The following is a 26,646-nucleotide window of genomic DNA, read 5'->3' as shown; positions in this document are numbered from 1 at the left end:
AATTCCACAGGCAGCACAAAATATTAAGCATGTCGAATGAAAAAAAAATGGATAACCTAAAAATTGAGAACTGTTTTATTTGGCAGACTTGCTGAGGACTGAAGCCTGGGAGGCCGCTGCTCAGCTATAGCTCTGAGGGACTGCTGAGAAGAGAGGAGCCAGGATACACAGGAGTTTTGCAACAAGGAGTAGGAACATCAAACATCACCATCTGCAGTGATTTTGGAGCCCCCCAAAATAAAGTCTGACACTGTTTCCACTGTTTCCCCATCTATTTCCCATGAAGTGGTGGGACCGGATGCCATGATCTTCATTTTCTGAATGTTGAGCTTTAAGCCAACTTTTTCACTCTCTACTTTCACTTTCATCAAGAGGCTTTTTACTTCCTCTTCACTTTCTGCCATAAGAGTGGTGTCATCTGCATATCTGAGGTTATTGATATTTCTCCCGGCAATCTTGACTCCAGCTTGTGTTTCTTCCAGTCCAGCATTTCTCATGATGTACTCTGCATATAAGTTAAATAAACAGGGTGACAATATACAGCCTTGACGAACTCCTTTTCCTATTTGGAACCAGTCTGTTGTTCCATGTCCAGTTCTAACTGTTGCTTCCTGACCTGCATACAAATTTCTCAAGAGGCAGATCAGCTGGTCTGGTATTCCCATCTCTTTCAGAATTTTCCACAGTTTATTGTGACCTGTATCTAAACAGAAAAGCAAAAGTTGATGTAGAAGTCCTCCAATGAAGATAGGTTCACTTGACCAGACAGTGTCACAGCATCACCATTAGCTGAAAGAGAGGCTGGGTAGGTGGAACAAGTTGGAACTGTAGATACTGCCCTCTCGACATTGGATGTGGTCAAGTGACTCCCGCTGGTCCATGAACTGTGATATGTGACTCCAGGTAAAAACTTTAAGAGCAAATCACCAAGTTACCACAAACCCTCTTCTTCCCATGAAGGATGGCAATGTCCCAAATAGTGTCTGCCTTGTAAGTGTGAGTCCTGGTCTGAAGATGCCATGAAGTAGAGACCCTAGCCACTCAGTTATGGACATGGAACATCAGAGAGAAATAAACCTTCATTGTTTTAAACCAGTAAGAATTTGGAACTGCTCTTAAAGCATCACTTAGCCTACCCTGAATGATAAACATACAGCCTAAGAACTTCCCTGGTGGTGCAGGGGGTAAGGAATCTGCCTGCCAATGTGGGAGAGATGGGTTTGAACCCTGGTCCATGAAGATTCCACATGCCATGTAGCAACCAAGCCTCTGTGCACAATCACTGAAGCTTGTACACTCCAGGCCCCTTCAACAGCAACTACTGAGCCCGAGAGCTGCAACTAGAGAAAGCCCACACAAATGTAAGGAAGACCCAGCACAGACAAAAGTAAATAAATAAATAATTTTTTAAAAATAAGCCTAGTTTCTTCATCTGGCTAGCTTTCATATATTCTTTTATTGTAGCTTTACTGCTGCTTACCCAGAGTGGCTTTCTCTGATTACCAAATCTACTGCAGATTCCTGTCTTATTCTCATTCAGAGAACTGTGTTCTTTCTCTTCACAGAACTTAGCATATTTCTTAGTTGTACTTTTTTTTTTTTTTTTTTTTTTTTTACTGGTTTCATGTTTGTCCTGCGAACTGCTCTGAAATTTCCATGAGGGCAAGACTGCATCTGTTTTGTTCAGTTTTTCATTTTATAGCATCTAAGCAGTGTCAGGAACATAATAGTGATCATTTAATTGAATGAAAAAAAGAGAGCATAAGCAAAAGCTGGTGAGTGACAGAGAAAGAAGACAAGAAGAAGGGAGAAAGGAAGGCAACGGGGTGGGAGGGAGGAAATCTCAGGCATACTAGGTATTACTGGGCATTCCACTTAATCTCTCCAGGTCTCAGTATTTTGACTTCAAAATGAAGATACTTATTCCTTTCCTATCTTCCTCAAGGGTGGTTGTGAGAGCCAGAGGCAGTTAAGTATGGTAATATGTTTGGGGAATTATAGAGGACTTTACAATGTGAAGCCATTATTTTTTTTTTTTAGTTGTAATTTTATTTATTTTTTATTTTATTTTTTAATTTTACAATATTGTAATGGTTTTGCCATATATCGAAATGAATCCACCACAGGCATACATGCGTTCCCCATCCCGAACCCTCCTCTCTCCCCGCTCCCCATACCATCCCTCTGGGTCATCCAATTGCACCAGCCCCAAGCATCCAGTATTGTGCATCGAACTCAGACTGGTGGCTCATTTCATATATGATATTATACATATTTCAATGCCATTCTCCCAAATCATCCCACCCTCTCCCTCACCCACAGAGTCCAAAAGTCTGTTCTATACATCAGTGTCTCTTTTGCTGTCTCGCATACAGGGTTATCGTTAGTGTCTTTCTAAATTCCATATATATGTGTTAGTATACTGTATTGGTGTTTTTCCTTCTGGCTTACTTCACTCTGTATAATCGGCTCCAGTTTCATCCACCTCATTAGAACTGATTCAAATGTATTCTTTTCAATGGCTGAGTAATACTCCATTGTGTATATGTACCACAGCTTTCTTATCCATTCATCTGCGGATGGGCATCTAGGTTGCTTCCGTGTCCTGGCTATTATAAACAGTGCTGCGATGAACACTGGGGTACACATGTCTCTTTCAATTCTGGTTTCCTCAGTGTGTATGCCCAGCAGTGGGATTGCTGGGTCATATGGCAGTTCTATTTCCAGTTTTTTAAGGAATCTCCACACCGTTCTCCATAGTGGCTGTACTAGTTTGCATTCCCACCAACAGTGTAAGAGGGTTCCCTTTTCTCCACACCCTCTCCAGCATTTATTGCTTGTAGACTTTTGGATCGCAGCCATTCTGACTGGCGTGAAATGGTACCTCATAGTGGTTTTGATTTGCATTTCTCTGATAATGAGTGACGATGAGCATCTTTTCATGTGTTTGTTAGCCATTTGTATGTCTTCTTTGGAGAAATGTCTATTTAGTTCTTTGGCCCATTTTTTGATTGGGTCATTTATTTTTCTGGAATTGAGCTGTAGGAGTTGCTTGTATATTTTTGAGATTAGTTGTTTGTCAGTTGCTTCATTTGCTATTCTTTTCTCCCATTCTGAAGGCTGCCTTTTCACCTTGCTTATAGTTTCCTTTGTTGTGCAGAAGCTTTTAAGTTTAATTAGATCCCATTTGTTTATTTTTGCTTTTATTTCCAATATTCTGGGAGGTGGGTCATAGAGGATCCTGCTATGATGTATGTCGGAGACTGTTATGCCTATGTTCTCCTCTAGGAGTTTTACAGTTTCTGGTCTTAGGTTTAGATCTTTAATCCATTTTGAGTTTATTTTTGTGTATGGTGTTAGAAAGTGCTCTAGTTTCATTCTTTTACAAGTGATTGACCAGTTTTCCCAGCACCACTTGTTAAAGAGATTGTCTTTAATTCATTATATATTCTTGCCTCCTTTGTCAAATATAAGGTGTCCATATGTGCGTGGATTTATCTCTGGGCTTTCTATTTTGTTCCATTGATCTATATTCCTGTCTTTGTGCCAGTACCACACTGTCTTGATGACTGTGGGTGAAGCCATTATTTTTAAAGAAAGAAAATGCAAAGAGAAAAATGTACAATGTTAGATTTCCTGAGAATAAAATCAAAATTGGCTAAAACTGATATCAGACACACTTTGAAAAAGTAATGCAAGCCTGGGAAAACTACAGTAAGGATTTCTAGAACTTTTCCATCTTCCTTAACCTTATTTGTACACTTTTGATCAGAAAGAAAAACTACTTTGATTCTTTAAAATATTAAAAATCTCACCATTTCCTCTATGTTCTTAGTTGGAAACAAAAACAAAGAGTACTGGATAGGTATAAAAAAAAGTGTAGTAGACATAAATATGGCCCCAAATCAACTGTTGAAAAGTAATGAATATACAAAGAAAAAAAAATGTTATGAAAAAGATATTTCCCAGACATAAAAAAAAAGATTAATGTCATTTGCAGCAACATGGATGGGTCTTATCCCTACTGATTATCATACCAAGTGAAGTCAGACAAATACTATATATCCCTTACATGTGGAATCATAAAAAATGATACAAATGAATTTATTTACAAAACAGAAATAGACTGATCAACATAGAAAACAATCTCATGGCTACCAAAGGAGAAAGTAGGGGTAGGGGGAGATAACTTAGAACTTCAGATTAACAGACAGTCACTATTATATATAGAAAATAAACAAGGGCCAACTGAATAGCATAGGAAACTATATTCAGATTATCTTATAATAACCTATAGTGGAAAAGAATCTGAAAAAGAGTAGATATACATTATACATGTATACTTGAATCACGTTGCTATAAATAAATGGAATACTGCCTGCCATATCAGTAAACAAACATTGTCATAGTCATCAGTGATTGTAGCCACCACAGAAGGTGAGCAGGTACACACTGTATACTTGAAAGTAACACATCATATATCAGCTACACTTAAGGAAAAAAAGCTGTTGAAGACATTTAATTCCAGCTAAGGCCAATTTTTCACCTAAGATAAACTCAGGGTGCCTTTGTATTTTAAAAACATCAGTTCATTTAAAAGAATACATTTGAATCAGTTCTAATGAGGTGGATGAAACTGGAGCCGATTATACAGAGTGAAGTAAGCCAGAAAGAAATACACCAATACAGTATACTAACGCATATATATGGAATGTAGAAGGGTGGTAATGATAACCCTGTATGCGAGACAGCAAAAGAGACACAGATGTATAGAACAGTCTTTTGGACTCTGTGGGAGAGGGTGAGGGTGGGATGGTTTGGGAGAATGGCATTGAAACATGTATATTATGATATGTGAAACGGATCGCCAGTCCAGGTTCGATGCATGATACAGGATGCTCGGGGCTGGTGCACTGGGATGACCCAGAGGGATGGGATGGGGAGGGAGGTGTGAGGGGGGTTCAGGATGGGGAACACATGTACACCCGTGGTGGATTCATGTTGATGTATGGCAAAACCAATACAATATTGTAATTAGCCTCCAAAACATAAATAAATAAATAAAAGAAGCAAACTTTAATACAATCAATCAACTAATCAGTTAAAGAATGAATAAATATTTTGCAAATATAAATGACTGAAGGAAATTTGAACATTGACTGGATTTTTGATGAATTTAAAGAACTCATATTAAACTTTTTAGATGTGATCATGGAATTGTAGTTATGTTTAAAAAGAGATATGTTCTGAAAAATTGGTGGATGAAATAATATGATGTATATGATGCTCTATAAAAAAAATCCAGTGGAAGGATCCAGTGGGGAAAGACACTGAAGGTATAAGGATGTTCTTAAATCAATAAATGTTGTGCTGGGTGATGGCTATTTTAGGTTCATTTTACTATATTCTTGTGAATCTTTGAAATTTTCTATAATAAAAAGTAAAACAAAATAGAACAACAACAAAAAGATAAATTCAGGGTGCCTTTGTATTTTAAAAACATCAGTTCATTCTTTAGGTTTGCTTGTTGCTACACAGATAAATATGTATTAACATGCGAATTGATGACTTATATGTAGTTGAAATCCTAAATATTACAGAGACCAACAGTCTCAACTGTTGTTAAATGACAATATTTTCATTTCTATATTCTGGTGATATACTGAAGTCAATTTATTCTATCCCATAATCAAAACCGTTCAATGCAGTACAAAGAGTGCTTGCTTTATCGTGGCATAGACATATTGCTTTCAAATCAGGAACTGCTTTCATTAAAATTCCTGTCACATGTGTGTGTGGTGTTGCTTTTCTTTTGCTACCCTGTTTAGACCCAATTGTGCTGAACACAATTTTGCATCAAATAAGCTAGAAGTTCTAGAAGGGAAGCAGTTAACTGCCTGGAAGAGCAAGCAATAGAAGCTTCACAAAGCTTCTTTGATTCCTTGATGCCTTTCAACAATCCACAGTTTCATCTAGCAGAGCACATCAAGGCTTGAGAAAAATACTGAGCAAGCCAGAACTATACAGTGGTTCATAGCATAAGGCTCCAAAGTCAGACTCCCTGGGTTCAAATCCTGGCCTTGCCCCTTATTTCCCTTGAGACTTTAAAAAAATTACGTAGCCTCTCTGTGTCTCAAGATGTTTTAAAAAGACTTAACTTCTCTCTGTCTCAAAATATTCCCTCTGTTATAAAAAAAATTCATAGTAATTACAAGCTCATGGGGTTGTTGTGAGCATTAAATAAGATGATGCTGTCATGAGCATAACTATAGTGTAAAGCACAGCATGGCACATAGTAGTTGTGGAATAGACCATTCCAGTATGCATCTCCTAATACGTGTTCTCCATTTTTCTATTAGTGGAATGTCTAGCTAGGCTCATGGCCACTCAAAGACTACATTTCCCAGCATGTCTTACAGTTAATTTTGCCATGAGACCAAATATTAGCCAGTGATATGATCAGAAATGATACAAGTAACCTCTAGGTCATGGCCCTAATGGAAAAGGGGTATCCCTGTCCCACGAACCCTTCTTCCCTGCCAGAAGCTAGGATGAGAATATAGGGGTGAGTCATCTTGGAAGAAGAGCCAAACTTTCAAGATGGTAGAACTACAAAAGACAAGGCACCTAGATCCATGCAATAATGGAGCCACCATTACATCACAAAGCTGCCAACCAATTCAGACTTTCCTGTTAGAGAGCAATGTACTTCCATCTTCTGTAAGTCGTAATTAAAGTATGTCTCTGTCACCCACAGACAAACCTATCTCTCAACAAATAAAAGAAGAACTCAGCAGATATTAGCTCTTTTTATTATTGTCCACTTGCACAGATGTTGCTACTAGGTTTTGCTTCAGCCTCTGCTGCAGAGCCTACCAGCTAAATCATTGTCTAGAGCTAGAGTTTCATATTCCTTTAAGAGAACAAAACCACGGTGACTGACAAAAAAATACTGTGAAACCAAAAACAATGGAAAAAAAAGCACTTGAAATAATAAATGTGTGTAGAACAATGTCACAGCAGCCTGATGCCGATGGCTGCATGCCTCCTGCACTCCTGACTTTTTCATTTTGATTGTAGGCCTATGTGTGTGGCATCTATTATTAAAACCTAACCATCACAACACTTAGCCACTATAATGACAGGCCCTCTGCTTTAAGTGTCACGCCCATAAACGCTGACAATGACCCATGAAAAAGACATTATGATTCCAATTTTTACAGATAAAAAAGTGGAATCTCAGAGAAGAAACATCACAGGGCTATTAAGTGGTGCACTCATGATTCAGATCCAGAGTTTTATATTCCCAAATCTGTACTTTTGCCCATCCAAGACTCCCCTCATTGCTTCTCAATTTATTAAAATACTGTGGCTCAGAATGAACACTGGGAATACTAGCAATTGGTATCACTTTCCCAGCTGTAAAAAGCCAGACTGAACATATTCAAAGTAAAGATTCAAACATGAAGGGTTTCTCCTATCTGCCCACCGAATGATGCGCCCAAGTTGCCTCTTATCACAGAATCTCTCCTGGTGAACATTCTCCAACAGAGCTGTTCCTCATCAAATACCACTATAAATTTTATTAAGCTTTTGATTAATTTGCAAGTCAATGGCTATTAAAAAGAATCCAGACCATCCAAGAATGAGGGGAAAGTTTCACTCAGAGAGAAAGCTACTTGAGAGAACATAAATAAGGAACAGAATTGAAGGAACCCTTGTCTAGATAAAGAAATCTTGCCATCTGTGTCAATTTACTAGGTTTAGAAACTGTCTCGCGAATTCCCTGCTGATCCAGAGGTTAGGATTCTCTGCTTTCAGTGCTGAGGGCCCAGGTTCAATCACTGGTCAGGGAATTCGCATCAGGTGGTCTGGTATTCCCATCTCTTTCAGAATTTTCCACAGTTTATTGTGATCCACACAGTCAAAGGCTTTGGCATAGTCAATAAAGCAGAAGTAGATGTTTTTTTGGAACTCTCTTGCTTTTTCCATGATCCAGTGGATGTTGGCAATTTGATCTCTTGTTCCTCTGCCTTTTCTAAAACCAGCTTGAACATCAGGAAGTTCATGGTTCACATATTGCTGAAGCCTGGCTTGGAGAATTTTGAGCATTACTTTACTAGCATGTGAGATGAGTGCAATTGTGCAGTATCTTAGGAGGGCAGAAATGAAAAGGAAGAAAGAATTCAACCTTGAAGCCTGGGAAAAGGAGACCTAAAACACAGTAAGTTAAAAAAAAAATAGTGAAAAGGGAGAGAAATACTACACAAATGAAGGAACAAACTAGAAACACAGAAGTCCAAATAAATGAAGAGGAAATAGGCAAACTACCTGAAAAATAATTCAGAATAATGATAGTAAAGATGATTCAAAACCTTGAAAGCAAAATGGAGAAAATGCAAGAATCAATTAACAAAAACACAGATGAACTAAAGAATAAACATGAAGAGACAAACAACACAATTACTGAAATTAAAAATACTCTAGAAGGAATCAATAGCAGAATATCTGAAGCAGAAGAATGAATGAGTGAGCTAGAAGATAAAATGATGGAAATAACTTATGAAGAGCAGAATAAAACTAAGGATAGTCTCAGAGACCTCTGGGACAATATCAAATGCACCAATATTTGAATTATAGGGGTTCCAGAAGAAGAAGAGAAAAAGGGTATGAGAAAATTTTTCAAGAGATTATACTTGAAAAATTCCCCAACGTGGAAAAGGAAATAGTCAATCAAGTCCAAGAGGCACAAAGAGTCCCACACAGGATAAACCCAAGGAGAAACACACCAAGACACATACTAATCAAACTAACCAAGACTTAACAGAAAGAAAGAATATTATAAGCAGCAAGGGAGAAGCAACAAGTAACAACAAGGGAAACTCATACACTTAACAGCTGATCTCTCAGCAGAAACTCTGCAGGCCAGAAGGGAATGGCAGGATATATTTAAAGTACTGAAACGGAAAAATCTACAACCAAGATTACTGTACCCAGCAAGGATCTCATTCAAAATTGATGGAGAAATAAAAAGCTTTTCGGACAAGCAAAAGTTAAGAGAATTCAGTAACACCAAAAGTTTTAGAACAAATGTTAAAGGAACTTATATAGTCAAGAAATAGAAGAGAAGAAAAAAGATCTACAAAATCAACCCCAAGCAATTGAGAAAATGGAAATAGGAACATATATATCAATAATTACTTTAAATGTAAATGGATTAAATGCTGCAACCAAAAGACACAGACTGGCTGAATGGATATGAAAACAAGGCCCATATATATGCTATCTACAAGAAACCCACTTCAGACCTAAAGACTCATATAGACTGAAAGTGAGAGGATGGAAAAATATATTCCTTGCAAATGGGAAGCAAAAGAGAGCTGGAGTAGCAATCCTCATATCAGACAAAATAGACCTTAAAATAAAGAATATAACAAGAGATAAGGAAGGACACTACATAATGATCAAGGGATCAATCCAAGAGGAAGATATAACAATTGTAAATATCTATGCACCCAACATAGGTACACTTTAATACATAAGACAAACACTAACAGACATAAAAGGAGAAACTGACAGTAACACAATAGTAGTAGGAGACTTTAACACCCCACTCACATCAATGGACAGATCATCAAAACAGAAAATTAATAAGGAAACACAAATCTTAAATGATACATTAGATGAGATGGATCTCATTGATATCTTCAGGACATTCCATCCAAATGGAGAAGAATACACCTTCCTCTCAAGTGCACATGGAACATTATCTAGGATAGACCACATCTTGGGTCACAAATCAAACCTCAGTAAATTTAAGAAAATTGAAATTGTATCAAATATCTTCTCTGACCACAACACTATGAGACTAGATATCAATTACAAGAAAAAACTGTCAGAAACACAAACACATGGAGATTAAACAACACGTTTCTACATAACCAACAGGTTACTGAAGAAATCAGAAGGGAAATCAAAAAATTTCTAGAAACAAATGACAATGAAAACATGACAACACAAAACCTATGGGATGCAGCAAAAGCAGTCTTAAGAGGGAAGTTAATAGCAATACAATCCTACCTCAAGAAACAAGAAAAACATCAAATAGCAACACAAATTCAGCAACACATCAAAAAGCTCATACACCATGATCAAGTTGGGTTTATTCCATGGATGCAAGGATTCTTCAATATATGCAAATTAAACAATGTGATACACCATATTAACAAATTGAAAGATAAAAACCATATGATCATCTCAATAGATGCAGAAAAAGCCTTTGACAAAATTTAGCACCCATTTATGATTAAAACTCTTCAAAAAATGGGCATAGAAGGAACCTACCTCAACATAGTAAAGGCCAGATATGATAAGCCTACAGCAAACATTATTCTCAATGATGAAAAACTGAAAGCATTCCCTCTGAGATCAGGAACAAGACAAGGGTGTCCACTTTCACCACTATTATTCAGCATAGTTCTGGAAGTGCTAACTACAGTAATCAGATAAGAAAAAGAAATAAAAATAATCCAGATCAGAAAAGAAGAAGTAAAGCTCTCACTGTTTGCAGATGGCATGATACTGTACATAGAAAACCCTATGAAGATAGTATCAGAAAATTACTAGAGCTAGTCAGTAAATTTAGCAAAGTTGCAGGATACAGAATCAATACACAGAAATCATTTGCATTTCTATATACTAACAATGAAAACTCAGAATGAGAAATTAGGGAATCAATTCCATTCACCATTGCAGCAAAAAGAATTAAATATCTAGGAATAAACTTACCTAAGGAGACAAAAGAACTGTATACAGAAAATTATAAGACACTGATGAAATAAATCAAAGATGACATAAACAAATGGAGAGATATTCAATGTTCCTGGGTAGGAAGAATTAATATTGTGAAAATGACTATACTACCAAATTGCAATCTACAGATTCAATTCAATCCCTGTATCAAATGGCCAATGGCATTTTTCACAGAACTAGAACAAAAAATTTCACAATTCATATGGAAACACAAAAGACCCTGAATAGCCAAAGCAGTATTAAGAAAGAAGAATGGAGCTGGAGGAATCAACCTTCCTGACTTCAGATTATACTACAAAGCTACAGTCATCAAGACAGTATGGTACTGGCACAAAAACAGAAATATAGACCAATGGAACAAGATAGAAAGCCCAGAAATAAACCCATGCACCTATGGGTATGTTATTTTTTACAAAGGAGGCAAGAATATACAATGGGGCAAAGACAGCCTCTTCAATAAATGGTGCTGGGAAAACTGGTTAGCTACATGCAAAAGAATGAAATTAGAACACTTCCTAACACCATACACAAAGATAAACTCAAAATGGATCAAAGATCTAAATGTAAGACCAGAAACTATAAAATTCTTAGAGGAACACATAGGCAGAACACTCGATGACATAAATCAAAGCAAGATCCTCTATGACCCACCTCCTAGAGTAATGGAAATAAAAATAAAAATAAACAAGTGGGACCTCATTAAACTTAAAAGCTTTTGCACAGCAAAGGAAACTATAAGCAAAGTGAAAAGACAACCCTCAGAATGGGAGAAAGTAATAGCAAATGAAACAACTGACAAAGGATTAATTTCCAAAATACATAAGCAGCTCATACAACTCAATACCAGAAAAACAAATAACCCAATAAAAAAGTGGGAAAAAGACTTAAACAGAAATTTCTCCAAAGAAGACATACAGATGGCTAACAAACACATGAAAAGATCCTTAACATCACTCATTATTAGAGAAATGCAAATCAATACTACAATGAGATACCACCTCACACCAGTCAGAATGGCCATCATCAAGAAGTCTACAAACAATAAATGCTGGAGACGGTGTGGAGAAAAGGGAATACTCTTGCACTGTTGGTGGGAATCTAAATTGATACAGCCACTATGGAAGACAGTATAGAGATTCCTTAAAAAACTAGGAATAAAATCACCATATGACCCAGCAATCTGACTCCTAGACATATACCCTGAGGAAACCAGGGTTGAAAAAGACACGTGTATCCCATTGTTTATTGCAGCACTATTTACAATAGCTAGAACATGGAAGCAACCCAGATGTCCATCAACAGATGAATGGGTGAAGAAGTTGGGGTACATAAACATAATGGACTATTACTCAGCCATACAAGGGAATGCATTTGTGTCAGTTCTGATAAAGCGGATAAACCTAGAACCTATTATAAAGAGTGAAGTGAATCAGAAAGAGAAAGATAAATATCGTATTCTAATGCACATATACAGAATCTAGAAAAATTGCACTGAATACTTTATTTACAGGGCAGCAATAGGCAAACAGACATAGAGAATAGAGTTATGGACATGGGGAGAGGGAAGGACAGGGTGCGATGTATGGAAAGTGTACTGTGGACACTTAATTACCATATGTAAAATAAATAACCGATGGGAATTTGCTGTATGGCTCAGGAAACTCAAACAGGGGCTCTTTATCAACCTAGAGGGGTGGGATGGGGAGGGAGATGGGAGTTCAAAAGGGAGGGGATATATGTATACCTATGGCTGATTCATGTTGAGGTTTGACAGAAAACTACAAAATTCTGTAAAGCAATTATCCTTCAATAAAAAGATAAAATAAAACCTCCACATTCAAAAAACTAAGATCATGGCATCTGATGCAATCACTTCATGGCAAATAGATGGAGGAAAAATGGAAACAGTGACAGACTTTATTTTCTTGGGCTCCAAAATCATTGCAGATGGTAACTGCAGTCATGAAATTAAAAGACACTTGCTCCTTGGAAGAAAAGCTATGACAAACCTAGACAACATATTAAAAATCAGAGACATCACTTTGCTGAAAAAGGTTTGTAGAGTCAACACTATGGTTTTTCCAGTAATCATGTACAGATATATAAAGGAGGCTGAACACTAAAGAACTGACGCCTTCTAACTGTGGTGCTGGAGAAGACTCTTGAGAGTCCCTTGGATAGCAAGGATATCAAGCCAGTCAATCTAAAGGAAATCAACCCTGAATATTCATTGCAAGGACTGATGCTGAAGTTCCAGTACTTTGGCCACCTGATGTGAAGAGCCAACTCAATGGAAAAGACCCTGATCCTTGGAAAGATTGACAGCAGGAGGATAAAAGTATGACAGAGAATGAGATGGTTGGATGGCATCACTGACTCAATTTTAGGAGTTTGAGCAAACTCTGGGAGATAGTGAAGGACAGTGAAACCTGGCATATTGCATTCCCTTGGGTCGCACAGAGTCAGACACGATTGAGTGACTGAACAACAACAATAAAGTTAGAGGATACAAAATTACATATATAATATGGTCCCAATTATATGAACATTTCATGTACACACATAAAAGTAACAGAAAAGAAATGCAAAAGTGGAAATTATCTCTGTGAAGAGGGTCCCATGTGGGTTTTTAAAGTTCATATTGTATGCTTTTTCTAACTTTCTGTCATAAACATTATTTCCATAATAAAAAGTGTATCAGAAAATGCTAAATATTCCTTTGTGAATTAAGAATTAATAATACAAAACTACTGTAGTTATTGATGCTCTTTATAGATCTTAGTGCATTAAGTTTAGAAACCTAAAACAGTCCTTTGCCATGTAACAGCTGTATCAATTTTAGATATTTGTATGAAATGTTTACCAGATATGCTTAATTACTCTGCAAAGAAATAATGATTAGAAAATTTATTAAATACATGTTAGCCTATTCTTATTACAGAGTTAAATCAATTAAACCCTAACTCCTATTACTGCTGCTGCTGCTGCTGCTGCTAAGTCGCTTCAGTCATGTCCGACTCTGTGCGACACCATAGACGGCAGCCCACTAGGCTCCCCCGTCCCTGGGATTCGCCAGGCAAGAACACTGGAGTGGATTGCCATTTCCTTCTCCAATGCATGAAAGTGAAAAGTGAAAGTGAAGTCGCTCAGTCGTATCCGACTCTATCGACCCCATGGACTGCAGCCCACCAGGCATCTCCATCCATGGGATTTTCCAGGCAAAAGTACTGGAGTGGGGTGCCATTGCCTTCTCGGAACTCCTATTACTATAGGAACCTTAATACTAACTTCATATAAAATGGTCTTATTACTGAAAACTAAAATGTCAGAGGTAACATTTTTGTTAGTAAAGCTTTCATGTGTATTTATCTAGGGGAAAAAAATGCACATTTCCCCAGGAATACAGTTAGTATTTGCTTAATTAAATCTTTCCTTATGAACTGACCTAACTGTGGAAGATGAATTCATTCTCCCAGCCCTGACATCTTACCCTATGGACATCCAGCCGTATTGTAGATTACATGGGCTAAAAGGGAATGGCACCTTCCTAGACATGACTGCAAATGAATCTCTGCTGCCTAGGGTCATGTCCTCTACACCAAATCTAGCTAGAGACAGTATGCAAGGAAAGGAAAGGATAATGAAAGAGGAATTCAGAGAATAATCAAAGAGATGTACACAAGTGATTCTTGAACAATACAGGTTTGAACTGCACAGGTCCACTTATACGCAAATTTTTTCAATAGTAAATACTACAGCATTACATAATCTATGGCTCATTGAATCCTCAGATGTAGAACTGTGGACACAGAGGGCCAACTGTAAATTATACTCCAATTTTTAGCTATACAGAGGGTTGTTGTTGTTATTCAGTCACTAAGTCATGTCCAGGTCTTTGTGACCCCATGGACTGCAGCACACAAGGCTTCCATGTCCTCCACTATCTCCCAGAGTTTGCTCAAAATGATTCACTCAATGATGCCATCCAACCATCGCATCCTCTGCCGTCCCCTTTTCCTCCTGCCTTTAATCTTTCCCAGCATCAGCATCTTTTCCAATGAGCCAGTTCTTTACATCAGGTGGCCAAAATATTGGAGTCCTTCCAATGAATATTCAGAACTGATTCCTTTAGGATTGACTGGTTTGATATCCTTGCTGTCCAAGGAACTCTCAAGAGTCTTCTCCAGTACCACAGTTTGAAAGCATCAACGCTTCGGCACTTAGCCTTCTTTATGGTCCAGCTCTCACATCCGTACATGACTACTGGAAAATCCATAGCTTTGAAAATAGAAACTCTAGTAGGCAAAGTGATGTCTCTAGTTTTTAATAGGGAGGTTGAGAACCCTTAACCCCTGCACTATTTAAGGGTCAACTGTGTGTGTATTAAGACATATACACACACATATATTTATATACACATATATGAATACTTATATATCTACATAGGTAACAATTTTACTCATGACTATGGTGACTATATTATTTCAAACAAAAACAATATCCAGTCTGACAAGTGTAAGTATAATTATTTAGACAATCTATGGTTTGAAATGTCATCAAATATCAGGTATTTGTGGCCCTGTGCCTATGATGAGACTTACAATATGAATCACTTGAAGGAAAATGGTATAGAATCAAAATTAACTTAGTTTCCCTATGTGTGTATATATGTTGGAATTAATAAGGTATTTAGTGAGAAAACCCCTAAGGTTTTAAATTTGTTTAAGGCAGAGTCAGATATTTTCCCCCAGGTCTCTGTGACTCACTAAGAGTTTGGGTTCTATTAGAAAACAAGGATGTTCATGCTGAGAGTTTCTGTTAATCTATTAAGCTTTGTGGCAATTCTATTTAATACTAGGAATAAAACAAGATGTTTACCAAACTAGAAGTCCACTCCAATAGTTCTCCTGGTGTTTAATGGGAACAGTGTGTCTTTAGGCTCTTGAGAAGGTCAAACCAATTTCATTCTTAGTGGCAGTGATAAGATTTGAAAAAACAAACAGCCCAATAGATCAAACATTTGTAGAGTATTAAGAAGATACTGTTGTTTGGCACTTACTGGTTGCCCTTACTTCCTGGGTGAATGGGTAATTCTTGAAATCGCTTCAAATCCATTTGAACCAAATATTTAGCTTATCTGAAGGATTCCAAACAGCTAATTTAAATGCACTCTCCCCTTTTGTCTCTCCGTCCTCCTCTTTCTTCCACCATTGTGCTGGAAAATGATGGAATCAAACACTTAAAGACAAAGCCATAGGGTTCCCAGGCTGGGCACTGTGGTCTTTTGATGACACTAATTCCTGTTTGCCTGGTGGCCCATCTCAGCTGAGCTCCCTATGTGGAACTCGTCATTATGTGCTTACACTTTGGTTTTCAACCAGCATAAATGGTAGAACCACATAAGAAACTCCTGTTAGTTTTTGTTGTATAAGAGCAACACTTAAATAAAAGTTGTATTATATATTATATAGCTTGTAGGTTAGAGCTGTCAGTAAATACCAGACTATAGAACTGTTTTCTGTTCTGTTCCATTTCTCTGACAACTATTAGTAAAGCTGCGGATGGGCTTTCAACAGGGTCAGAATAGGTGCAGTTCCGCAAAAGCATCAAAGCATTGAGGGAAAGAAAGCAATTATGCAATGAGAGAACATGGGCTCTGATCTTTACCAGCTGGACAAATGATTTAATCTAAGGTTAAGTTGTCACAGATCTAAAAGCTAATGTTCAGTTGCTATAAGACATTATAGAAGGGGGCTTCAATGGGCAACTAAGCCCATGCACCACAACTACTGAGCCTGTGCTCTTGAGCCCAGGAGCCACAACTATTGAGCCCATGCGCCACAATGACTGAAGCCTGTGCATTGTAGAACCTGTGCTCAGCAATAAGAGAAGTCACTGTAATGAGAAGCTCATGCACCGCAAGGAAGAGTAGCCCCTGCTCGCCACAATTAGAGAAAGCCCGTGCAGCAATGAAGACCCAGAACTCCCCCAAATAAATAAATACATAAAATTACAAAAGAAAATCTCCTAGAGGTGGAAGGACTCTGTCAAACCATCTAACCTCCCAAACAGAAGCCTTATGTTAGCTCTTCTGTGAAACCATTCCTTCACTTTCTATCTTATTCATCATAACTTACTCATCCCTCCAGACTCCAACAAAGTACCAACACGCACCGCTGTAGCCTAGTGAAAACAATGGTTGTAAAAGCTAGCATCAATGTTTACTGTTACAATAAAATCTGCCACACCATAAATTCTTTGTGTTGATGATTTTGGAGGATATAGAAGAAAATTAACTAAGTTCACTGCCTGGTCTGACCAATCTCCTGGTTGGGTTTTTGAGGAACTTGGAGATGTAGATACCCATGCGTGTGACTTATGAACTGCTCTCAGGAGGAACCTGTGAGGGAGAAGGGCAGAAGGGAGTAGGAGAAGGAGGAAAGGGAAGAGAAGGGAGGTTAGGAAGGGTGTGACTTATAGTGACAGGCCAGTCTCAGCATGATCCCATGGGGAGCTCTGAAGCAGAAGTTGCATTGCAACCTATCTGCAGGGCAGGAATAGAGACACAGACCTAGAGAATGGACTTGTGAAAATGGGGATTGACATATATACACTAGCATGTGTAAAATAGAATGTTAGAGGGAACCTGTTGTATAGCACAGGGAGCTTAGCTCAGTACTCTGTGATGACCTTGATGAGTGAGGTGGTGGGGGTGGGGGGTGCGGTGGAAGGAAGGCTCAAGGTGGGGGGATATATGTATACATACAGCTGATTCACATTGATGTACAATAGAAGTTAACACAGCATTGTAAAGCAATACTCATCCAATAAAAATTTGGGGAAAAAAGTAGTTGTATTGCAGAGTCTGGAGGCAAGAGGTTTCTATACCCATGAGCCATTGGCTTGGGGCAACCCAGTGGGGACAAAAATGCAAGTTTATCTGGTACATGTGGTTCTTTACACCTATGGGCTACTCCAGCCACCCAAAGGTAGTCCTCCAAAGAAGGTGGAAGGCGCCAGTCTTTAGAAGTAAAGCACGTGGAAACTGGGAGATAAGAGCACAAATCCAGCAAAGGGGCTGAAAAGGATTGGAGTGATGGTGTTTACAACAACTCATAAGATCAAGGGCAACACAAACCAGCAATAAGCCCTAATGATTTTAGCCAGCCATTATTAAGTGCTTACTGTAAGTCAGTCTTGTTCTAGGCTCTTGGTAATATTACCTTATTTAATCCTTACAACAAGCTCATGAGGTAGCTACTGTTATTGTTTCTGTTCTGTCAATTGAGGAACCTAGATCTATACAGGCAGTTAGTCTAAAGTGATGATAAGACTTCATGGTGTAACTAAGATTTGAATTTGCAAACGGAGATGGGTGATTTGACAGCAATGTACTCGAAACACCGCACTACCCACTTTGGCATGGCTTCTCAATACAGGAAGCTGTGAAGAGGGACAGAGCCTGAGTCATTTCGTCTGGGCTCCTATCTTGATAGCTCACAATAAAATGAGACAGAGCATCTAACACAGTCAGTGCAGCAAAAACCTGCACTAAATATTAGACAGTGTTGTTATTAAGGAAGGGAATGACATTGCCTCTTTCAAAAAAAATCTTTTTTCTATAACAACATCTCTTAGGTCTGTAAAAGTCTTTCTTCTGCTGTCCTCCCAATGTTTAAAGAGCCAGGGAATCAATGTTTATTCTTGATAGCTCTATTGTATATTACATGATTTGGCCAAATTTCCATTACAGAGAATAAGGAAAGAAGGCAAGGGAAGGGAGAGAAAAAGAGGGAGTATACTAGATCATTACTAAAAGTTACTGAGAATGACAGGAACAAATATTCTGAACAAAGTCCTGTTCACTGTACTTCAGTCTTTCCTGGGATCTGATTATTAAATTGCTTTTTCCTGAACAGAGTGATTTTTAATTCCCCAGAGAGTGTTATCAATAACTCCTTAGTACCCTGTCTCCCATAAACAATAGAACTTTTTCAATGCCATTAGAAAATTTAGTCACTTTTCAAGACTGGACTATCAATGCCAAAAATATCACTTTGGAATTCTTTAAAATCATTATTAACTGGATTTCACTGCCACCTGAATTCTAGGCATAGAAAAAGTACAGCATATTTCATCAAAGCCTTTAAGATTAGCTGAATGCCTTAGAATAATGAAAATAAAAACTCTGAGCTCTTCATTATGAAATAAGCATCAATCAAGAATATTTCAATGTCATTCCAATTCTAAGCATCCTAGTTCCTTTAGGCACATTGAATATTTTTGCAACATATAAGGGTAATCTTATGATGTGTTTTCTCAAGTAAAACAAACATAAGCTTCTGATTGCAGTTTTCGGAGATACTTGATACACAAAACTACACGTTACACAGTAGACAGGGACTGAGGAAGGAACTCTGCTTATTTCTGTCCCTCTACTCAGGGGTGAGACATAATGCTGCTGCTGCTGCTAAGTCGCTTCAGTCGTGTCCAACTCTGTGCGACCCCAAAGAGGGCAGCCCACCAGGCTCCTCTGTCCATGGGATTCTCCAGGCAAAAACACTGGAGTGGGTTGCCATTTCCTCCTCCAATGCATGAAAGTGAAAAGTCAAAGTGAAGTCGCTCAGTCGTGTCCGACTCCTAGGGACCCCATGGACTGCAGCCTACCAGGCTCCTCCGTCCATAGGATTCTCCAGGCAAGAGTACTGGAGTGGGATGCCATTGCCTTCTCCATGAGACATAATAACCAAATACATTTAACAAGCAGGACAGGTCAGGCAGCAACCAATCATAATGAACATAGTAACCAATCAGAATGATGCTTTGATCATTGGGAACTGATGATGTAACCAATCAGAATGGATGCTGGCTGAAACACAGATGAGGCCACACCTAGGGATTCGGCTAAATATCAACCCTGCCTACAACCCATGTGAAACTCAATTCTGTCCACATTACTCAACTTTCCTCACACAGAAACTTATTTCAAAAAATTCAAATGATTTCTGGGATACAATGCGAACTTATCAGTTTCCAGACACCCTTCCTCTCACAGCTCTGGTCGATAAAAATTTCCACTAAGACTGACCAAAGAAAGATATTATACAAATAATAGATAAAAATTACTGTGCACTGAAGTATCAGGCACTACACATTATCTTCCTTAATCTTTGCAACAGCCCTATAAGATGAGTGCTATACCTACCCCTGCTGTTTTGATGAGGAAACCAAGGTATAGAGAAGTTGAGTCACTGATTCAAGGTCACACAACTAGTACATCCCAGGGCTGGTACTCAAACCTGGGCAGTCCTTCCACTTAACTACAAATTATGATGTCACTGGCAAACGAACATCCTCATCAACACCATATTTACCACTCAATTCCAACCTTCTTTCTGGCTAAATGATAAAGTGCCAAAGATGTTTTCTAATATCTATGCTATTGTTTGGAATCCATGAAGACACTGACGTACACTGGTCTCTAGTGTGGTTGGAGTTGCCCCAATTCTGATCTAAATTATTTCCAAAAAATAGAAAACAGTCAAGGAAGGCAGACAAGTTAAAGAATATTACCTTATTCTCTTGTCCTCTACTTTTTTCAAATATTCATCTCTCTTTAGGACTCCCAGGATCATCTCCTTCTCATGATCTAATAAAAATGACAAGTTGATGAACTCAGAGTTCTTAGACATGGTATTTCAGCAGTAGCCCTGAGTGGCAGTGGTTGAATTTTCCAGGTAAATTGATACCCGCAGTTCTTAAGGTCCCCGTGAATATCTCAAGAGTCACTCAGTTGCTTGATGAACAGAAGCTTTTATGAGGTCTCTGAAGATCTGATGATGGTAGGTAAGGATTCTTCCAGGCAACACAGAAAACCAGCTCCACTGGGATTACATTTCAAGAAATTCATTATTGTTTTAACTGAAAAGATCTCCAAAGCCTTCGTTTTGATATACAGTCCAATGGCAGCTGAGTTCCCCTAATGATGCTCAGCATTACTCCAGGAAGCTACAGAGCAGAAAACAGATCTGCTGGGACGGAATCCAGAAAATACTGCAAAGGTGGAGGGAACAAAGGAAAGAAAAATTAATTAGGTGATTTTCCCCAAAGCACTTGTAAATGTGTCTAGTATTCGAAACAGTGATGTACCTAACCCAAACACCACTTTTCAATCTGTAAACAGGCACTGATGAGATATCTATTGTACTTACTACAGCATCAAAGAGTTACTTATATTTTGTTGATTCCAAGTTCTCTATGCCAATTCAGTTTCTTCCATTATAACGAGCATCCTCTACCAGCCAGATCCTGTCACCACCCTTACAGCTGACCCATGGGTGTACTGGGTCACTAGGACAGCCTGGACTGTCCACAACAGGACAGGTCCCTTAAGAGGCTCCATCCTGCCCTCCCGCCCTCCCTCCCCGAAACTAGAACCACAACATAAGAAAACACTACTAACAAAACAAATACGAACCAGTGCTGCACGTATCAACCTAAATTTCTCTCACAAACATAATGTTGAATGAAAACACTTGCAGAAGAATTCATGCAGAATAATATGAACAGCTTATGCATGAAAGAAATAATTTTCAAAGACATTACATCTAGTTTAAGGCTACAAACATTCATAGTATAAATACAAGGAAATTCATGGGAAATTCAGAGATGCAATCAGAGAACACAGGAACTTCAACTACTGGGTGACATTTTATTCTCAATGTAGGTTTATATCTTATGACGTACATGGTTGTGAATTATACCAGATCTATATTACATACTGCAAGATAGTTGTTTTAAGACTCCCATTTTGTCAACATAAGCTCACCAGGCCCTCTCCTTCATATTAATTCTTGAGCACATTCTTTCATTGGCTTGGTACTTCGGTTCTCTCTGTGCATCCCCTTAAGAATGATAGCTCTTAGCATGCCCTACTGGGTTTTGGGATTTGGCATCATCCCACAACAATGTTCCTCAGCCTCCCTCTAGGTCTCTGAACTACAATCTACATGCATGTGACACTTGGTTTGGTTGATTCTAGCCAGATTTCCAAGTGCAACTAGATACTTACTCCTAGACTGCTTTGGGGTCTCCCAGTTACCATAAGTTCAGATTGACCTCAAATTCTCAGATCTGAAAGGACAGGCTCTAGTCCAGGGCCTCTTTAACTTTCCAAAGTTCCCATGTGTTTGTTCTCTGCATAGTATAATGAAACCAGAACCTTGCTGAAATGACCTAGAACTGAACTGCTTCCCACAGAACAAGAGCGATTCCACTTGGGGGAAACTGACCAGATCTCAGTGAGTGTAGTAGACTCTTTAAATATACTGCAGGCCTTTAACCCATTTCCAAAGTCCTAAAGGCTGTAAGGCTCAGAGGATGCCAAGATTGACATGAAAAGGAAATAACAAGGTTAAGAGTAAATGGGGCTCATCAGAAAGGTTTAGGCTTTTTAAAAAAAACACGGTGGCACTAGTGGCAAAGACTGCCTGTCAATGCAGGAGACACAAGAGGTGTGGGTTAGATCCCTGGGTTGGGAAGATCCCCTGGAGAAGTAAATAGCAACCCATTCCAGTATTCTTGCCTGGGAAATCTCATGGACAGAGGAACCTGGTGGGCTACAATCCATGGGGTCACAAAGACTCCACCACGACTAAGAAACTGAGGACATAGCTGATTTACAATATCATGTTAGATTCAGGGGTACAGCACAGTGATTGTGTGTGTGTGTTTCAGATTATTTTACCATATAGGTTATTAAAAAATATTGAGTAGAATTCCCTGCACTATACACTAGGTCCTTGTTAAGTTATCCATTTTATATATAGTAGTGTGTATGTTAATCCCATCCTCCTAATCAATGCCTACCTACCCTTCCCCTTTGGTAACCGAGTTTATTTACACAGCAGAAATAGACCCATAGACATAGAAAGGTTTGGTTTTTCCAACAGATGCAGTCTCTCTCAGATAAATAGCACAGCTGTTGTTTCTGCCCCTTCTGTGTCTCATCTATTTTCAGGTAAAAATAGGAAAAGCACTTGGTAACTCAGATAATGAACATGTTATCATCACAGCCAGGTTCACTTAACACATACTGTGTATTTGCAATGTCAGATTTAGAATGCCCTATGTGACTCTTCAATAGAATTGTATTTAGAATTCATTCAGAAGATTGGAAGCTATAAAAATGCTTGACCTGAGGCTTCTGGTTATTCTTGCCTTGGGCTTAAGTTATGCAAGTCTGCCTTCTAAAAGTCCAAGAGTCTACTGAGGAGAAAAGAGGGAGGGGTGGAGTAACACCATGGGGCTATCGCAGGATGGTGACAGAGAAGATGGGAAATCAAACATGGATATAAGAAAAACGAAATTAGTCAGTAAGAGTTTAACGAAATTAGCCCTGAATGGATTTTTACCCATCTATACTTGGACTAATAGAAATGATTTATAAATGAATGACCAAGGAGATCAGAAATAGCCAAAATTTTATCAAGAAAATCAAGATGTTTCCTCCAGAAGGCAGGATGGGACTGTATCATTTAGTAACATGGAATCAAAATGCTGGGCATCCAGTCCTTTTGGAAAAACACAGGATGGAGAAGATGAGACAATGAGCGTGGAACAAGACAGAGGAGATCCAGAGAGCTACATGCTGACGGTGCCCAGCCAGACTCAGACCTGAGCAGAAGTATTTGGGCCCCCAAGTGAAAGTTAACTATTTGTTCCCAATAGTACATGCTCCATGTTGGGTGATGAGGACTCAGTCTGGCAAATTTTCATGTCTCATGTCATCAATACCTCAAAGCAGACAACTATTTCACTCTTGCTTGAGTTTAACTTTCTTCTGGAGACTTCTGGTTGCAATTGGCTTCCCCTAGAGCTCTCCCTTCAAGAAATGGATGTCCTGGTCCTCCCAAAGGAACCCTCTGTGTCTAGTTTAGTTTGAACCCATGTCTGATCTGCTCTCTGTATGCTAATCAAATCACATTTCTGAACCCTTGGAGGACCAGCATCTGGGCTGTAATTAATTTATTTAAGTAGGTACCATTTTTGTATTATTTATTTTTTTTTTGGCTGTGCCACACAGCATGTGAGATCTCAGTTCCCAGACCAGGGTTCAAACTCACGCCCCCTGCATTGGAGGGGCAATGACTCTTAACCACTGGACCACCAGGGAAGTCCCAATATGTACCATTTTTGGATGACTGTGTTAAGCTAGTTCATATCCTCTGCTATTGAATCCCTTACCCACTATGTACACATTTTAATCAAGTGACAAAAAAGAATAACACTAATCAGGAGTGTATTTGATCTAGAGATGAGTCTCATTCTCTTTTGAGTCTCATTCTTTCAGTTAAATGGACCCAGTGAACACTAGTTAAAATCAGGAGGGACAAACTCATGTTTATTTTCTTCTTCAAAACCTTCACTTACAAACAGATCTCTCTCCTTCAGCATTTCAGATATGGAATTTTCCCTCTCTGGCCAGTAGCCTTGCCAAACTAAGCTAAATATTTAAAAAGAGGACCAGATGGTTTGGATGTCATTCTATTGCTAGATAACTCCAGAAAGGTCATTCCCTCTGCTCAGTACCACACAAAATGCAATAAGGAAAAAATCCCACAACATCCTGCAAAGACCTAAGTTTCTTTAAAAGCATCTGTTTTGAGTAACACACACTTAAAATTCATCAGGGTTGGAATTGTAGGCAAAGGAAAGGGTATATCTGAATGAATTTCATTATGAGGTACTTGAAATGCAGCTTTAAAAATAGTATGTTTTGGGACATCCCTGGTTGTCCAGTGGCTAAGACTCTGTGCTCCCAATGCAGGGGGCCTGGGTTCGATCCTCCGTCGGGGAAGTAGATCCCACAGGCCACAACTAAGACCGGTAGAGCCAAATAAATAAATAAATAAAAACATGTATGCACATTTAAAAAAATAGTATGTTTTACAAATATAAAATGGGAGTACTTCACATTCTGGATTAACCAACACATTTCCAAGTCAATGACAAAAAAAAAAAAAAAAGAAGAAGAAAATGGATGAACTCTTATAGATTAAGAGTCCAAAGAGCCATATAACCAAATAACTAAATACAATACAAAAACCTTGATTATTTAGATTAGATCCTTTAAAACAAAAGTTATAAAAAAAAAAAAAAACATTCTAAGGACACTGAGGACATGTGAATATGGACCAGATACTAGATAATATGAAATTACTAATCCTTTTAAGTATGAAAATAATATTGTGGTTATTAGTAAGAATATTCTTTGAAATGTTCTTATTCTTAGAAGGTGCATAAAGAAGCATCCAGTTGGTAAGTGTATTATTTGTAACCTATTTTCAAAGAATTTTCAAAGAAAGTATTAACTATAGAGATGAAATAAATATGGTAAAATGTTAATAGCAGAACCCAGTTGGCAAGTCCATGAGAGTTTACTGTATTTCTTTTCAACATTCCTGTATGTATGAACATTTCATTAAAAGAATTGAAAGAAAACACATCGGGAAATGATCATGATAAATGAAAGTCTGCAAAGCTGAATTTGTGATGACAACTACACTGTGTGCTATAGACAGTATGTGCCCCTTCAAAATTAATACGTTGAAACCTAAGCCCCTATGTGATGATGTTTGGAGGTGGGGCCTTCGGAAGGTGATTAGCTCAAGAGACCAGAGGCCTCGTGAATGATGAGAGCTCCCTCCTCCCTTCTGCCATGTAAGGAGACAGGAAGAAGATAGTATCTAAAAGCCTGGAAGTGGGCGTTCACCGAACACCAAATATGCCAGCACCTTCCTCTCGGACTTCCCAGTCTCGAAAAATGTGAGAAATAAATGTTTCTTGTTTAAGCCATCCAATCTATGGTGCTTTTTTTGTAGCCCAGACAAACCAAGATACTGTGAATCATTTTCTACAGAAAAATGCATTAGAAATTAGAATTATTGTAAATTACTTTTAAAATGATTGAATTACATTTCCTAATCTCAGGTGGGTAATTGATGTCTCAAACCTCTAGGAAGAATGACATGTCACAAATAATCCTTTAACTATTTTATCATCTTTAACAAATAACCATAAAACACTGTGATTAACGGCTAAGGAAGTGATAAGCCAGTCTTATCCCTAGAATTATCTTTGTAAAGACGGTTTCTAGCTATGCTTCTTCCATCACTTGAGAAGATTATGAGATGAAAAAAAATTTTGTTGCATTGTTATTTAGTTATAAATTCAGCTAGTCATGAAAAAAAATCACATTTTTAATGAAAAAAATGCTCATTTTAAAAAATGCACTGCCAGAGGGAATATAATAGTTATGAAATAGAGACAATGAGAACTTAGATCTTTGGCAGGTAACTGTTTCTAATGCAATATGAAGGACATTAACTCCAAGACTTTTATCACTGGAGGTGATCTGGCAAGGAGTGCATGAACTTGACCCTCCAATTTCAAGTATGAACTGTGTCCTAAGGACTAGTAAGAAACTTGTGAGATTTGCCAGGGCGCTGCTTGATAGCTGAAAATTGGAAGCAATGTCAGATCACAGGAAATGGATACATCGATATAACATATTATGTAATATTAAGGTGGAAATACGCAGAATTAACTGGCAACCCACTCCAGTATTCTTGCCTGGGAAATCCCACAGACAGAGGAGCCTGGTGGGCTATAGTCCACAGGGTCACAAAGAGTTGGACACGACTTAGTGACTAAACAACAACAAGGTGGAAACATACATACTGTATGTCAAGTTAAAAAACCAGGTATGTCAAGTTAAAAAACCAGGTTATTGAACAATGTATCACAGAATCCTTCTTTATAAAGCTAAACATA

General features: G+C 38.3%; 1 protein-coding gene across 14 annotated transcripts in view; it reads right to left on the bottom strand.

Moving 5' to 3' along the window:
- SYTL5 (synaptotagmin like 5) overlaps positions 1-26,646 on the bottom strand; it is a 291,370-nt gene that overhangs the window by 119,002 nt on the left and 145,722 nt on the right. For 13 of the 14 annotated variants that reach the window (XM_086387667.1, XM_086387662.1, XM_086387666.1 and 10 more), the window contains one exon: positions 20,386-20,865. In XM_086387667.1, coding sequence (XP_086243793.1) covers positions 20,386-20,504 — 119 coding nt within the window. In that variant the 5' untranslated portion in view covers positions 20,505-20,865. Of the gene's footprint in view, positions 1-15,871; positions 16,028-20,385; positions 20,866-26,646 lie in introns of all 14 variants that reach the window. The other variant, XM_086387673.1, reaches the window with a different exon arrangement.

This window comes from Bos grunniens, chromosome X (genome assembly GCF_055505025.1).
Source record: "Bos grunniens cultivar Pamir isolate PY7600 chromosome X, Bosgru_T2T1.0, whole genome shotgun sequence".
In the NCBI taxonomy this organism is placed as follows: Eukaryota; Metazoa; Chordata; class Mammalia; order Artiodactyla; family Bovidae; genus Bos; species Bos grunniens.
The sequence above is the reverse complement of the archived record's forward strand: the minus strand, read 5'-3'. Positions and strand labels throughout refer to the sequence as shown.